This window comes from Nannospalax galili, unplaced genomic scaffold (assembly GCF_000622305.1).
Source record: "Nannospalax galili isolate Female #2095 unplaced genomic scaffold, S.galili_v1.0 scaffold318, whole genome shotgun sequence".
Taxonomy (NCBI): domain Eukaryota; kingdom Metazoa; phylum Chordata; class Mammalia; order Rodentia; family Spalacidae; genus Nannospalax; species Nannospalax galili.
Genome location: NW_008341889.1, coordinates 3,717,805 through 3,733,330, shown reverse-complemented (window position 1 = coordinate 3,733,330; position 15,526 = coordinate 3,717,805). Strand labels below are relative to the sequence as shown.

The following is a 15,526-nucleotide window of genomic DNA, read 5'->3' as shown; positions in this document are numbered from 1 at the left end:
ATATATATCCTCAAATATGTTAAAACTTTTCTCTCTGAGAACCACACAGATCTCTGCTGAGAATAATTTGTTATTCTCAACCTACATCCCATTCTTTAGAGACTACAACACATAAATTGCTGTGTATAACAACTATGAGCTCTCAAGTGGTCTCTAGAGGATTGTTTTGAAACTGATTGTCTCATTTTGATGTGGGTCCTGTCAGTTTTAGAATACAGGAAGTCGCTAAACAGGCTGTTTAGGTTCAGCTGATTGTGTCTGCCTTCTGTTTCCAGATTGACATCTGCACATGGGGACCTCATGGATCTTCTCTTGATGGAAAACTGAGAGAGGAATACTTCCCTAGAACATTAGTCCCCTCCCCTCCCCTCCCCTCCCCTCCCCTTCCCTTCCCTTCTTCCCTTCCCAGGCTCTACTTTAGCACAGTATTGAAATGAGCAGAGAGGCAAGCTAAATACCTTCAGTCGGAAGAATGGAGGCCTCTTTTCATAGGAAATAAAAGTTTCTTGGGAGTTTATCTTCAAATTAATAATCTTTCCTAATAAAAGAACTTTAAAAGAACTTTTTTTCCTTAAAGAAAAAAAATCAGATTGATCTCACTTAAGCTCACTAAAAGCATTTTCCAAATAAGACTTACCTATAAAATAAACATTTTAAATTAATTCCCTTGATAATATTTGCATATTATATGACAATTAAAAGACCTTTACAAAATCTAACAGGTTTCATAAAAATTTCTGATGCTGAATTAAATATTTCACTTCCCCAAACTCTGCTCAACTGAGGTCAAACCCTAGCTCTCCTTTACAAATGTACATATAGACATATCATTAGAGCTTTGGCTTTTCCAAGCCTAGTAAAATGCTGATATCTTTGCAGAAAAATAAGCAATCCTTGCTTTGTAGAGGAGCCTCTTCAACACCCTTCTGAACTTGAAAGATTACTTGCCACCAAGGGAAATCCCGCATTCTTAGCATGCTGAGGGTCAGGTCACCTCTGAGGCCTCAGGTTCAGAGGGGCTTAGGTCTAACACAGTCTCACATGTAGATAAGTTTTCTTGTTCTACAGCACAAGCAGTTGCTGGCTTCATTGCAAGGGCAGCAGAAGGGCCAGCCTGGGGTCTTCTTCCTGATTCACCAGCTGATTGGTTGGCTAGCTTAGATGCCACTTGATTCATCTTTGCAGCCTCTCTCCACTTCTTAAGAGCTTCTGTCCTCTCCTCTGGAGTTAGTCTGTCAAAGTGCTTAGCTCTCAGAATGGGAGATGGAAACATGGATCCCTGAAGAACTCGGTATGTAAACCTAGGTTACCAAGTGCATCACAGAATTACATTCACTTCCACTGCATCGGGGAACCCATAGAAAATAGCAGCTGATTAGAAAAAAGTAAAAGAGTCCGGTGGTCACTTGGCTCCTGGGTTAAAGGAGGAGGGTAAGTGGAAATTAAAGCAATATTAAGCTTAGTGTGGTACACGCCTATAATCCCAGCACTTGAAAGGTTAAGGCACAGGGACAGCCATGAACTCAAGGTCAGCTTAAGCACGACAGTGAGTTCCAGACCAGCTTAGGCTACTGTGTAGGACCTTGTTTCAAAAAAATCAAAACAGAATAATTAAATAATATTAAATAAAATAATATTTGCAAAACATTGAGCAAATAACAAGTACCTCTAAGTGCTAAATAAACATAAAGTCTACAAAGGTATAAATATCAGTAATTGCCACATCATAGGCTTAACATAGGTTAAGTAAGATAATACACATAAATCAGGCATTGTGTTGGCAAATAAGTATTCAAATGTATTAGCTATTTACATTAATTTCCCATGGGTACCGTAAAAAGTTACTACAAACTTGTTTCTTACAGAATAAACTGGAAATGTTTCTACTAAATTAGAATTCTCAAAACCTTTGCTCATTTCTCATGTATGTCACTGATATTTATGTCATTAGCAACAAAGCTCATCTTGCAGTACTCTTGACCTCTCCAGATCATACTCCTCACAGTCACATCTCCTAATTTTTTCAACATTTGTACTTAGCATGGGCTGAGAGTTTCCTCAAACTAGTTTATTTTGGCTTAAGAGGTCTCTTAATTAATTGTTTTCCTCTCCTGTTTTATTATAAATAGTAACAATAAGTAATATATCTTTCATATGTTACATAGAAATCTCATCAAACAAATATCCAAGGTCATAACTTTCAAATTCTACTTCCACAGTGTTGCAGAATGCAATTCAGGTAAGTTTTCTATCACTGTTTCAAAGACAGATTTGGTCTGTGAGCCACCGTGTGTCAATCCTGTTAGAGTAACATGAACTCACTGTTTTAACTTTTCTATCATGTTTAGAAAGGTCAAACAACTTAGTATATTTAAACTAAACAGATCAATTTTATGAAACTACAAAGAGAAACCGTAGTGAGTTCAAGAATCAATGGATTAAAAGGCCTTGTATTCTTTTCATTTGTTTTGTTTTTGAGACAGGGTTTCTCTCACTCAGCAGCCCAAGCTGGCCTCAAACTCAGGGCAATCCTCCTATTTCATCTTCCAGAGTTCTGGGATTGCAGGTGTGAGCCACTATGCCCTGCTACCTTCATTATTTTTAACCATTTCCATCCCATGCAATATTAGAAATCAGGACAAATGGAAAATGGAAAAATAAGTCAGTCAGATGAGAGAGGTAATCAGCATTTCGAGTCTACAGCAGAGATCACTGCTTGATTAGCAACCAGGGTTCCTCTCTTTCTCTTAGAGCCCTCCAGAGTCTAGCTGCTCAGACTCTGTGTATTGAGGGCACAGTCAATTAGAGCAATGGCATGTATGACTTTCAGGTCATGTCATTGCCAAAAGAAGAAGAGAGAGAACGGCTGCTTCCTCTGGGCAAGGGATGTGGCTATGCTGATGGAAGCCATCTTCAGTGATGCAGAAGAATCTGCCATGCCTTGAATCCCAGGCCCTCAGATCCCATGAATAGGTCTGCCCACCTTTGCCATGTGCAGACGCAGCATTAAGGTGTCATCTTGGCATGAGAATCACCAAAGCTGCCGGTGCTTTGATATACAGCTTCCCGACCCCCAGAGCTCTGAGATAGTCCATTTCTGTTAAGTTACTCCTGTTTTGGTATTCTGTGATAGGTATAAAACACAGACCAAGACAAGGAATCGGGAGGTGGCAGAGCTAAAGATAGGATTTAGGTACTTGGATAATCCCGTGAGACAAAGCTGCTTTATTCCTGTGACTAGTCAATCAGATTGGACTTTTCCATGACAGAGAACTAGAACCTTCATTTGCTTTGTCTAGTTCTGTTCTCTGGTACAGTTGAAACCAATATTTTAACCAGTATATAGACTGACTTCCTCACTACTAAACAGAGTGATCTGCTATTCCTTCTTAGTAGTTGCTTAGTAGTATACCTATGATTCCATGCACTTACTCTCTTGATGGGAAAACACGCCATACCTGGGCAGAAGAGCGATGCAGGTTGTAAGGACACAAACTAAGTAGAACATTGGATCCAGCATGTGCTCTTGCATAATCCAGTAGGGGTTGGATGGTGGGTTGCATGTTACACACATGGCTCCAAAAGCCAAGGCAAAGAAAAAATAGGACAAGATGCTACCAATGATAACCAGCATGTGGATCCAAGTCTGTAAGACAAGAAGGACCAGAAAATATTCACTGATGGGGTACTGCAACCTAGTGACATCTGATCCATTAAAGGAACAGTACATCCAAGCACTGAGTGGCTGGCATTCTAAACCTTAGCCAACAAGACACAAAACACTGAGGAGTTAAAAGAAGAGCATTCATGAGTGGTTCATGCCAGTGTTTGAATTCTGTAAAACTAAATCAAAGATCTAAGGGGTAACTCTATTGACTGGTTTATTTTCTATTGGCCATGTACCAGGAGGTATTTGGATTTCCTTTCCTTTTTTGAAATACATTCATTGATCTTCATTAAAGTAATACTTTAATTCAGTAATCTTCAAACATCAAACACATGTGGCAGACACTGATTGCTCACCTTGTGTTTTTTTTTCTTCCCTTAGTAAGCATCAAGTGGCCTGTACCTCTGTACCCCCTTTCAAGGAAGCATGGCCAAGTGACTTGCTCTGATCAATGAAATGGGAATGGGAGGGACAGTCACACCTTTTAAGACAGAGGCTTAAAAGAGCTGATATGTAATCTTCTACATTACTTAGTGCAGTTTCCACAAGACATATAATCAGTGTGCACACCGGTGGCGGCCTAGGCTTTACTGTGATGGGAAACACTGTCCTTATACATCTCTTTTCTAGGGCTGCAATTTTTAAACCAGGCCCGGTATTCTCTTTGTTTTTTCTCCTAGTCTTGCAAAAGCATTTTTCCACAGTAAATACCTTCACAAAAGTAATAAAGACTGCTCATATATTTTTTTTAATTTTAGTAAGTGAGGACTTTATGCCTCTTGATTACATAAACATGCTTTTGTATCAGTTGGGGAAAATACTTCAGTGTTTTCTTCCCAACAGACTTGGAATGAGCTCTGAGAGTCTCAAGACCTTATGCAGTGAGATACTTAGCCTGTGTCCAGCATCATTTCCACTTACTCAAGTGCTAGAATCACATTTTTCCCCCCTTCAGCTTCTCACATACACTGAGCTCATTACTATATCAGAATCTTGCCACTTACATACCCTACCTATTGGTGGGGATATTTTCAGACTTCCCTCATGTTTGGGAATGTTACCTAATTCAAAATATTACTTTAGGTCAACACACTGGTATTATAGCATAGAATGTCATTTGATTTTAGTAGAAAGCCATCAGCTTGGTTTTGAGGCCTGTTGGGTACTGAAGGTGATTTTCTCATCTGTTGATTCACACTTCTATGAAGTGATAAGTGCAAGGACACAGGCAGGTGCTTTCCACCTTCCCTGGCCTCAGCATCATGGCACGGCTGATCCTGAGTGTTGCCTTGAGCATGCTGTCTTCCGCAGTCCTTACTCTTATTCACAGCACTGACCTTATAGTCCCAAAGGGCTTGGTGGGTCACAGCTAACAAAAGACACGCCCCAAGTAGAAAGGGAGAGCACTCACCAAACTCTTACTTTCAATGACCAGATGGAGGAGAATGATGAACAGAGCCGCTGTGTTCAGAGGATTTCCAAATGTAAAGATGTCAATGTCAGAGCCCTGGTAGGTCTACAAGGAGAGAATAGGTAGTGGGTGTGGGGAACTGGGCATACCTGCTGTGACACCACTTATCTACAGCTTGTATGTGGCTTGCGTACCCTCCGCAATGTTCCTATCAAGTGACTGTCACTTAGGATGAATAAAAGAGACTGACTCTTTCCCAGATAGGCCATCTAAGTTTTGAATTTTTAGTTAGAATTAGTCTGAATCATGACTGATCTTTCAGGAAGCTTTTGCTCCTAGTTCTACCTCCTGAAGCCACACAAACACATCTAATATATTCTACCTAATAAATCACTGAAGCAGTTATTATAACTTCCCTAAGCTTATACATCCTGTAAGTATCCCCTTGCTCTGGTGTACATGGCTTGAAATCCTTAAACCATTCCTCAAATGATACAATTTTATGTTGTCTCAGAATCATCTTCTCAATGCACCTTAGTTGCCCTGTATAAATTCCTCTTGAAGAGCAATATAGCCAGAATAGTCTAGTGACCCTAAATCAAGTAATTTAATTTAAACAAAGACAGAAATTATTAACCTAGTTAATACCATTTCCCTCCAGTACTGTACATCTGCCCACATACTCCGTGATCACATAGTGCTTCCATCTAGGAAAAGGTGTCTACCGACGGGTTGCTGCATCCTCCTGCTTTGTACTGGCACCAGTCTAAGCTTTCAAAAGTAATTTTATACTCTATGTTTAGTCTTTTTTCTTCCATACTTTATATGTTGAACATGCTTTTCAAAAATAGCTTTGGAGAAATTGTTTATAGATTCTTAAATTTAGTACTCTGGGTGTCAGCCTGGCAGAATGAGACAACCACTCACTAATAGAAACTCATATTCTGACTTTGCTCTATGATTTTTGGATAATTTATCTATATGGTCAATTGTATTTAGGTCATTGACAAAAATTAGTAATCAGTTCAGTGTGTGTTAACAAGAGACCTAAGAGAACTTAGTGAGGTTCTTTAATTAATTACTTAACATATTGTAAGGGATTATAGATTAGTCAACTAATAGTCAAAAAGATGCTGGAAACAAAGCTCAAAGAAGCAGTGTTGATTCATTAATGGCAAGTGCATCGAGCAAACAAAGACTTACAAAGTAAGGCACAAAGAAGCAGACCAGGCTTTGGTAAAAGGCGTCCAGCAGGGTGAACCAGAAGGTCAAGGGCAGGTATGCCTGAAATGAAGCATATCAGAGAAGTAAGATTACCACGAGCCAGAGCAAACTCCAGAACCAGCACAAGCCAGTGCTTCTGTTTTCTTCTCTGAGATAAAAAGTCAACTTCTATTCCTTTATTCTCTAGTTCACAAAGCGTTCGCAGAAGAAGCCAGTTAAACAAGACGTGTTCACAGTTGAATGGGGTGAAAAAAGTAACAGATCATAAAGGAACTATTATCCAACTCATTCAATCCATTTAAAACTCTAACTTTATCATAGGATCAGTGTGCGTGTGTGTGTGTGTGTGTGTGTGTGTGTGTGTGTGTGTGTGTGTATAAGTTCTGTGCTTGGGACTCACACATTAAGCATGCACTCTGCCACTGAACTACATTCCCAGCCCCTTTTGGATTGGTCTGAAATACCTGAAGCAGGACTAGCTGTTCCTCCTGACTTCTCATTTCTATTGATCAGAAACATTATTCAAAACCTTTTCCCAATCCATCCATTTTTCTTTGCTCACACGGTTCCCTTCTTTTCAGTTTATACCAGCTCTGCCTATGAATCACTGGACAGCATCCAATGGCCTTTTTGGCTCCTCTTCCAATCCTCACCCCAACCTTCCCATATGTCCCCCATCATCTTATATTTTCCAACAATAAAGAAACTGAAGCACAGGCAAGATAAAGAGCTTAAGCTTACACACAGAGAATCAGAAATTCAATTCTTGCTGAACGCAACCCACAACTCCCAGCCCATGCTGATGTGTGTCAGTCTCTTCGCGGCAGCAAGTGAGGACCAACAGCATAGGTTTCTCAAGGCGCATCTCATTCTGGTCTGTGGTTTCCTTAGAGAACGCTCACAATCCTGCCCACATGCTTTAGCTCCGCCCCTAGGAATGAGACCTAACCCAGACCTGGGCAATGAAAGGATGACCTTCTGCCCATGGTAGAAAATCTAAGGGCAGGGATACGACAAGCTGTAGTGAGGCCAAGTAGGCATTTACAATCGCGTGAAAAAAAAACAGTGCTCTGTCACATTACTCCTGGACTTTGAGCTGTGTATGCCAGTGTATTTCTTTTTTATTAACTTAACATGAGCTACTTATTTTTATCTTTTTTCTTGTCTTTATTTCCCGTCCTTTTTTTTTCCCCTTGTCATTTAAAATGTTAACACTTTAAGAATCAGCGTTCTTAGCACCGAACACACGACGACTTGGACCTGCTCAGCTCTGCTCAGTCCTAGTTGTCTACGGCTCCTATCTCACCTCAGCTCTGGATCTTTAGGATGCTCTTATAATAGACTTTACATCTCTGGCCTTCAATTGCCATGATGGGAAACCTAAGGACTGAAGGGGCCATCAGAGCTCTTTTGGCTGCATAGCACAATGCAGACAGCGTGGGCCGGGGTGCCAAGATTCAATTCTAACACTCACCAGGCCATGCCAAAAGCAGATTACTGAAGGCAACTCCTTGTGCCTGAATTGCATCACTGACATAGTACAGGGAACAGCAGCCTTGTGAGATATTTAGGACATATATTATATATGTTAAGCACTTCAAGCAGTATCTTCTCCTACATAAATGTCCCTGGTACAGTCAGGCTGGTCATCATTTATTTTGTGGAGGATGAGTTAGAAACAAAGGAGTATCTAGACAGCTACTCTCACACAATAGGCTACTACCTGCCTACAACCTACAGTTCTCTAGGTAAGAGAATATGAGGGACACAAAGACTCAGGGAGAGAAGCTGGTGGATAGGACCCAGAGATAACGAACGGAGTGGGGATGAGGTCCTGCTTTCAAGAGGGTACTTCTGTTTTGCATGACATCAGAACCTGGAGAATTTAACTTTGGCTTTGAAACCAGACTCTGGTGGCTTCATATCTTGGGTCTATCATTGATTAGCTCTGAGAGTTTGGGGAAAATTTCTTAATGTCCTTGAGACTCAGAGTCCTCATTTTAGAATGGGAAAAATACTAGATTCTGTCTCAAAAAGTATCTGTGTGAAGATAAATGAAGCAAGGAACACTGTCTGGGTAGCCTAACTGGTCACTCAATGGGGTTTAATAAATGTCAGATCTTATTAGCAAGGCCTAAATATCTGGGCTTCTTCTTATACTCCCCTAAAAACTTTTGCAGATTTAGGTTGTTGATACTATGCCAGTAACTTAATATCTGCCTTGTGAGAACAGATCATTGGAAACAATGAGGCATTTTACATAGATTTGAGTATCCTAATATACCTACACTATCTGGGCCTGGCTTTCACCATGATGTGCATTTGCAGACAGACTTCTGTTTGAACACCTACCTCTGATTGCTGACCACTCTGGTAAAGTTCGGGCAGCTGCAGGAGGGTCTCTGCTGATACATCTTTCTCCAAAACACCATAAATGACGGGGGGAGCAGATGTGAAGAGGAGGTTGAAGAAGATCAAAACCCAATAGTCAGTCATAGAAGTTCCTGAGAACCCACAAAAGAACTGGTACCAGAAAAGAAGGTTCACATAGGCCTGGGGACACAAAGAGACATGTTCAGATCTTGGAGATAGCAGTGCCCACTATGAACACATATTCTACATACTGCAGTTCTGAGTTCTGGGCCTACAGCCTCTCTGTAGTTCTGTTAGTTACAAGATGGAAAACCACAACTTGTCCTGCAGTTCTTTAATTTTGTTTTGTTTCCTATGAAGACCTTATTAAGTCTCTCTCTCTCTCTCTCTCTCTCTCCACTTACTATGTGGTACTGGAACTGTTCTCAGTACTTTACAAATAATTCCTTTAATCTTTATAACAAGTCAGGAATCACTGCTGCTTCCACTTTACAGATAATGAGCTAAATGAATTAAATATTTATGTAATCCTCAAATATATTCAAATCTTAGTCTCCAGTGTGATGGTATTAGGAGGGAGGGTCATGGTAAAGGTGTTAGGTCATGATGGTAGAGCCCTTGTGAATGGGATGAGTGCCTTATAAAATGGGCCCCTGGCAGTTCTCCTTTACCCTGAGAGGATGCAACCAGAAAGAGCCATCACAAGACCCAACTACACTGACACCGTGATCAGATGTCTGGAAATGTGAGACATTTCCATTGTTTATAAGTCACGATCTGTGCTGCTTCTTTAAAGCAGACTGAATAAATGTAGACACTGAGACACAAAGAAAATAAGGAAGTTGCACAAAGCTCTTCAGGTTGTAAGTGGCAGAGTTGAAGGTATTTTCTCTAGACAAAGAGAACAAAGCCCAATTCCTGGGTCCGAGATGACACACCACAAATGTTCATTCCCTTGCCTTCCGAGTCCAGTGATTTCTCAGTGAAGAAGTGGGATCGTGCAGAGGGATCAACCATCCAGGTTTCTTGAGACTGAGAGGTTCCCAAGGCATAGGATTCTCATGCTAAAACTGGAGAGTCCCTGGAAAGCATGGGCAGGTGGATGCCTTAGAAGTCAGGCACATGCATCCTATTGGGCTCCTCCAGCACTGTGTTTTGAACTTGGCTCACTACAACAAAGTAAGGCAGGCCAAAGGAATGATCACTAGACTGAGGTCATGGAGGAAGGTGTTTCTTGTTTTAGGGATACTGGTTGTTGGACTTTATGCCATTTTCTTAACCTCTGTAAATTATGGCTTCATCCTGTATAAAATGAAAATTGTACTACCTTAAGACTAAATCCTAAGATCAGGTAAGAAAGTGTTCACTACCTGTGAAGAGTCTAACAAATATTAAGATAGTGGGTTTTTAAAAATTACTTTAGCTTTTATTTTATTAATTTAGTTTAAAGACAGGTCTCTAGACCAGGCTGTCCTCAAGGATGACCTTGAATTTCTTTTTTTTTTATGTGTTTATGTGTATATGTGTGTGAAACTGTGTTGTATGCATGCAAAGTATATGCTCATATGTGCGTATGCACACATCTGTGTGTATGTGGAGATCAGAGAAGGCCCTCAGGTGTCCTGCTCAATCACTCTCTACCCCATTTCTTTGAGACAGACTCTTTCACTGGACCTGGAGCCAGACTAGCAACCAGCAAGCCCCAGTGATCCTTCTGTCTCCACCATCACACATCCTCCCCTTCCAGTGCTAGAGTTATAGGAGCAGAGGACTAAGTCTAGCTCTTTAACATGTGTTCTGGGGATTTGAATTCAGAACACATATCTCTGAGCTCTCACCCACTGAACCACTTCCCCAATCCAAACTTGAACTTCTTATCCTCCTGCCTCTACTCTAGAGTGCTGAGATTACAGGCAGGCACTATCATACAGGCAGTTTATGCAGGGCTGAGGATTGAACTCGGTGCCGGTACATGCTGGGCAAGCACTCTATCAGTGGAGCTACATCTTCAGATCAACTAATGACACTATTATCACTGGCATCACAGGTGCATTACAACACCTTAAGACAAGGACCATACAACTTGGAATAAACTTTTGTAGGCTAGTGTCTATGGACAGGCATTAAGGTCAATTTCTTCAAGTTTATCCATCTTGAATACACATAGTTTGGGGCATAATCCTAGGGTATGAATCCATAGTGCTCATTAACAGTTCAAAAGTTTTTGAACATCAAAGAACCACCAGAAAAAAATCAGCTGCTTTAAAGACTTTTCTAGTCCTGGTCCATTCCTGTGATAGTAACACAATTGTTGTTCAGCAAGGTAAATAAAAGCAAATGGTTATCTGTGATTAGAGAGCAGAAACATAGGAGTATTATTTCTGGGATGTCCTGCCTGTCAACTAAAATGTGTTCTGTCTCCATGAGCTACAGCTTCTTTTTCCTAATACTTGTGTTTCTCAAACCTGGGGTTCAATATGGGATCAAAACTGGGTGGGAGGGTAGCTTGCAGTACAACAAGGAAAAGGGTAGAAAGTGCAAAGTTAGTTGGGATGGGAGGCACTTGGGAGAGTTCTTGCTTCTGCAGCACATATACTAAAAATGCTTGGGAGAGACACTTCTTTTTAAAAGCCACTGACCACAATAGCCTGGAATTTTAAATGAGGACCCAGTTTTCCTCAGAATTATACAATCAGGTAGAGATGTTTTATAGTTCAAATATTTTTGTAAAATATTTGAGTTTTCTTAAACTTTGACTAAATGTACTCATTTGATTTAGTGAAGTATTGACAGATTCCTAAAACATTCATTGTATTATGGTGGGAGGAGGGCTTATCCACCCACAAACAGATCTAAGTTACATACTGGGACACCCTAAAGACAATCCATTGCATTTTTCTTAAAATGGTATTTTAATAGAGTGACCCAATAGATGTTTACTATTAACATGCTATGTATGACTTAAAAAAACAAAACAAAACAATAAATTTGGCCTAAAAACCATGATGTAGTTACATAATCAGTCTACCTACAAGAGATTTAAACGAGTCAACCAAAGGTCAACATGAGTTTATAAGGAATAAAATTGAAGCCAAGTATATTGATATATGCCTATAACCCTAGCATTAAGGAGGCAGAGACAGGAGAATTGCTGCAAGTTTAAGCCAGCCTGGGCTACAAAGTCAATACTAGGTGAGTCAGGGATACAAGACACTGTCTCAAAATTAAAATAAAATAAAGGATAAAGGAAACAAAGGAAGGAAAGAGAGTAGGTAGGTGAAATTTAAATGAGATACTGAACATTAGAAGTCAGGACTTATAAGCAAAGGCTGCCCCTTTAGGCATGACATAATTAGAGTTCCATTATCACAAACAAAAATAAACCTCTATGGGCTGCATAGAAAATTTTGCAGCTGTGAGTGCTAGCCAGCTATAAGTTGATATTACACTGGCTTTTCATCTCCATCTCTTCTCAGTGTGCCACAGGACTCATATTTAGGGACAGCAGACTATCTATAGCAACATGGGAGCAAATACTTTGGTTTTCTACTGAAAATTTTAAACATTTCATAATTCTGCTTGTTGTAATCTTTATAAAAGGTCAAAAATTGGATTTTAAATGAACCAGGCAGGACTTAATTAAATTTAAGTGCAGAGGGAGTAAAACAGAACATGCTAGCAGATGGACAGGCCTAGCAATTTGTTGTCAACAGTTCAAACGTGTACATTGCCAAATTATCTCCAGAATGGCAGCCGGACAGATCCTGGCCACTTTCTAGATAATAATGAACGTGGTAAGTTAGCCTAGGGTGCTTCTTCTTCATCTCGGAGGTAACCAAGGAAAGAAGATGGGGGACTGGAGGAGGAGGAGATGAATTCTTGGCAGTTACATACCACATTCTTGTAGAAGAAATAGAGAATCATGTTGGAGAGTCGCGTGTAACACCAATGCCCATGCACGAGAAGGAGCTTGCTGAGGTGTCTGAACTGAGAAATGGCAAAGTCACTGGCCATCACGGCCTGCAAAAGCAACATGGAGAGAAGGCTACCTGAGCAACAGAACTTGCTAGAACATTGCTAGAACACAGATAGTCTAGCAGGCATAGCCTGACCATCACTACGCTCAAATTAGTCAAATTAGTCACTTACTTTTCAAGCAAATTGAGAGAGACCCAAAAAAACCCAGTACAGCAGCAAAAGTCCTCAGACTACAGTGTTTGATGAATTGTCTCAAGGCACTACCCTGTTTTCCAATTCAGTGTCTACTCAGAATGCAATTTGAGCAAACAGACTCTTCCTAGAAAGCAGGTCCCTTAGCAAGAGCTCTGTCCTGCTTTACAATTATGTTTCTATTTCTCCCCAATGAGGAGAACATTAGAAAGTGTTGTAGTCACAAGTTCATATGACTTTGCAAAATGTGTCAGGCAAAGTATTTGATGGATCTAAGCATTTGTTAGGATGATGTTATATACAGTACTGGGGAACCCAAGCCTCATATCCCACATTTTTCTATTTTTCTTCCAGTGTTTGCTCTATACATGAAAAGCAGCTTTGATCTGAATTTTATGCCTAAAATCTCTCTCTCTCTCTCTCTCTCTCTCTCTCTCTCTCTCTCTCTCCCCTCCTCTCCTCTCTCCCAGTCCCTCTCTCTCCCTTCTTCCCTCCCTCCTTCTCTCTCACTGTCAAACCTTCCTCATTCTCATTCTCTCGTACTTTCTTCTTCCCTATCCCTTCCACCCCAGCTTTCCACGTCCTTCGTGTCCTTTACTCAAATCTTAGTAGACATCTTCAGTGAGAATTTACAAAGTCATCACATTCCTACAAAAATGAATTCTTATGCTCTAGATAAGCACCTCTTAAAAAGGTAACAAATGAATCACACAGCTAAAATTACCCAGGAACACACCATAATATTCACCAGTAAATAACCAATGAATTATGAAGGTCCTGTCTCTCTCATTCCTAAACACATCGCCTCACTGGACCACAGTGATTTCAACATGGAGGCTGCCCTTGGTAGGCAGGTTATGGTGATGGTACTCACTGTGTATCTACTCACCTGCATGCCTTCTTGACCTGAGACCCCAATCCCAATGTCAGCCACTTGTATCATGCTAACATCATTGGCACCATCACCTTCATGAGGCAGAAGAAAAAGTGAGAAACACATGAGGAATAATTATGTAAACTTACAAATCAAGTGAACAAATAGACCCTTTAAGGTTTATCTCATTTCTCAGAGTTATAACACTAGTTAAACAGAATTAAGTGTGGCATCCCAACGCCAACAGGAAAAATTCCAAACTGAGAGATGGCTCAATGGTTAAGAGCCCTGACTGCTCCTGCAGGGGACCCAGGTTCAATTCCCAGCACCACATGGTGGCTAACAACCGTCTGTAACTCCAGTTCCAGGGGATCTGGCGGCCTCTTCTGACCCCTCCGCAGGTGTTCTGACAACACAGGTGCTCTTACGTACACGCAGGCAATAATTCATACACATAAAATAAAAGTAATAAATAAATTTAAAACAATCCTTAATGCTATGGTATCTGCTTAGGTTGATCTTCCCTGTTTTCCACGCTGTCATTAACCTTCAATTTTCCAGATACACCTCACTCCTTTTAGCCACTGTGCAGGTCATGTCTTGTTTCTATAACACTGTCCTTGTCACACCCACCTGGCTGAATTTCGACTACCCATGTGCTATTTACATGTCTTTTTCTCCAGGAAGCCCGTCTCATATTCCCTATAAGTCAGCTGTCTTTCCCTAGGTTCCAGTGCACCTTGTGTATCTCCATCCTATCTACCACATGGATTTATGGTGGGCTACAGTTATTGATATACTCCAAGACTAGAAGCCTCTTCAAGATACTACATTCCTTCTGGGAATGAACATCTGTTGTTCCCAAAGACCTGCTGATTATTCATTCATCTTCTGGTGATGGGAATTTTGGTATTCTTTGGGGATTCTGAGCCCATGTGGTTTGTTAGAAAGAATCCAAACATCCACATCAACTGGTGGGACACTGACCTAGGCCTAGAAGTCAACATCTTGTATTTCCTATCCTCAGTGATTGGTTGAAAATGTGCACTTGATTTAATTAATGAAGAGTCCAAGGATTCTCGCTTTGCCAATATCTTAATCTAGGGATCTGAATCATTCATTTATCGTATGTACATTCAATGAGACGGCAGAATGAAATCCCATGTTACCTCACCTAAATACCCCTGCATCTCAGAACTCCATCTCATTCTACTTCTCCTCCCATACTCCTTCCTTGATGGTCTTATAAATATCAAACCTCACTGGACCTGTGAGTCACAAATTTCTATCTCTAATCAATTCTTCATTGCCAGATTCCGTATTTTCATTCTAGCTGTGTACCACAGTGATGTCACATCACTGCTTAGACACCTGGCAGACGATTCAAGTGTAAGACCCAGCTTCTCAACCCCTGCCTCCATGTCAGCCTACAGCAGCTCCATTCTTTCATTCTTAAGCAAGACTTCGGTGTTGCCTTTGACAGCTCTTTTTCTTGTAGATAACATACCCAATTCATCAGCAAATGCTAGCCGTTCTTTCTTCAAAGCACGTTATCTGACCATGTCCCACCTCCTTCTCTGCTTCAATATGGGGCCCAGCCATCATCATCTCTTGTCTGAATTACTTCAACACCCTCTCAATTGGTTCTCTTACTAATGTCTTTATAGCACAACATTTATTTTCATACAGCAGACAACATGATCCTTTTAACTATAAAGAGGATCATGTCCCAACTTGGATCAAAATTTTCCACAGCTCTCTATATTTTGAGATCAAAGGCAAAATTTTATCAACTTTATAATGGCCT

The 15,526-nt window shown here is 40.6% G+C and overlaps 1 protein-coding gene across 6 annotated transcripts in view; it reads right to left on the bottom strand.

Moving 5' to 3' along the window:
* Positions 1-6: 6 nt before the first annotated feature.
* Positions 7-15,526, bottom strand: part of Atp10d (ATPase phospholipid transporting 10D (putative)) — a 92,141-nt gene continuing 76,621 nt past the window's right edge. For 5 of the 6 annotated variants that reach the window (XM_029565703.1, XM_029565702.1, XM_029565700.1 and 2 more), the window contains 7 exons: positions 13,735-13,811; positions 12,570-12,695; positions 8,655-8,855; positions 6,282-6,362; positions 5,079-5,183; positions 3,459-3,646; positions 7-1,301 (listed from right to left, as the gene is read on the bottom strand). In XM_029565703.1, coding sequence (XP_029421563.1) covers positions 986-1,301; positions 3,459-3,646; positions 5,079-5,183; positions 6,282-6,362; positions 8,655-8,855; positions 12,570-12,695; positions 13,735-13,811 — 1,094 coding nt within the window. In that variant the 3' untranslated portion in view covers positions 7-985. The remainder of the gene's footprint in view (positions 1,302-3,458; positions 3,647-5,078; positions 5,184-6,281; positions 6,363-8,654; positions 8,856-12,569; positions 12,696-13,734; positions 13,812-15,526) is intronic. The other variant, XM_029565704.1, reaches the window with a different exon arrangement.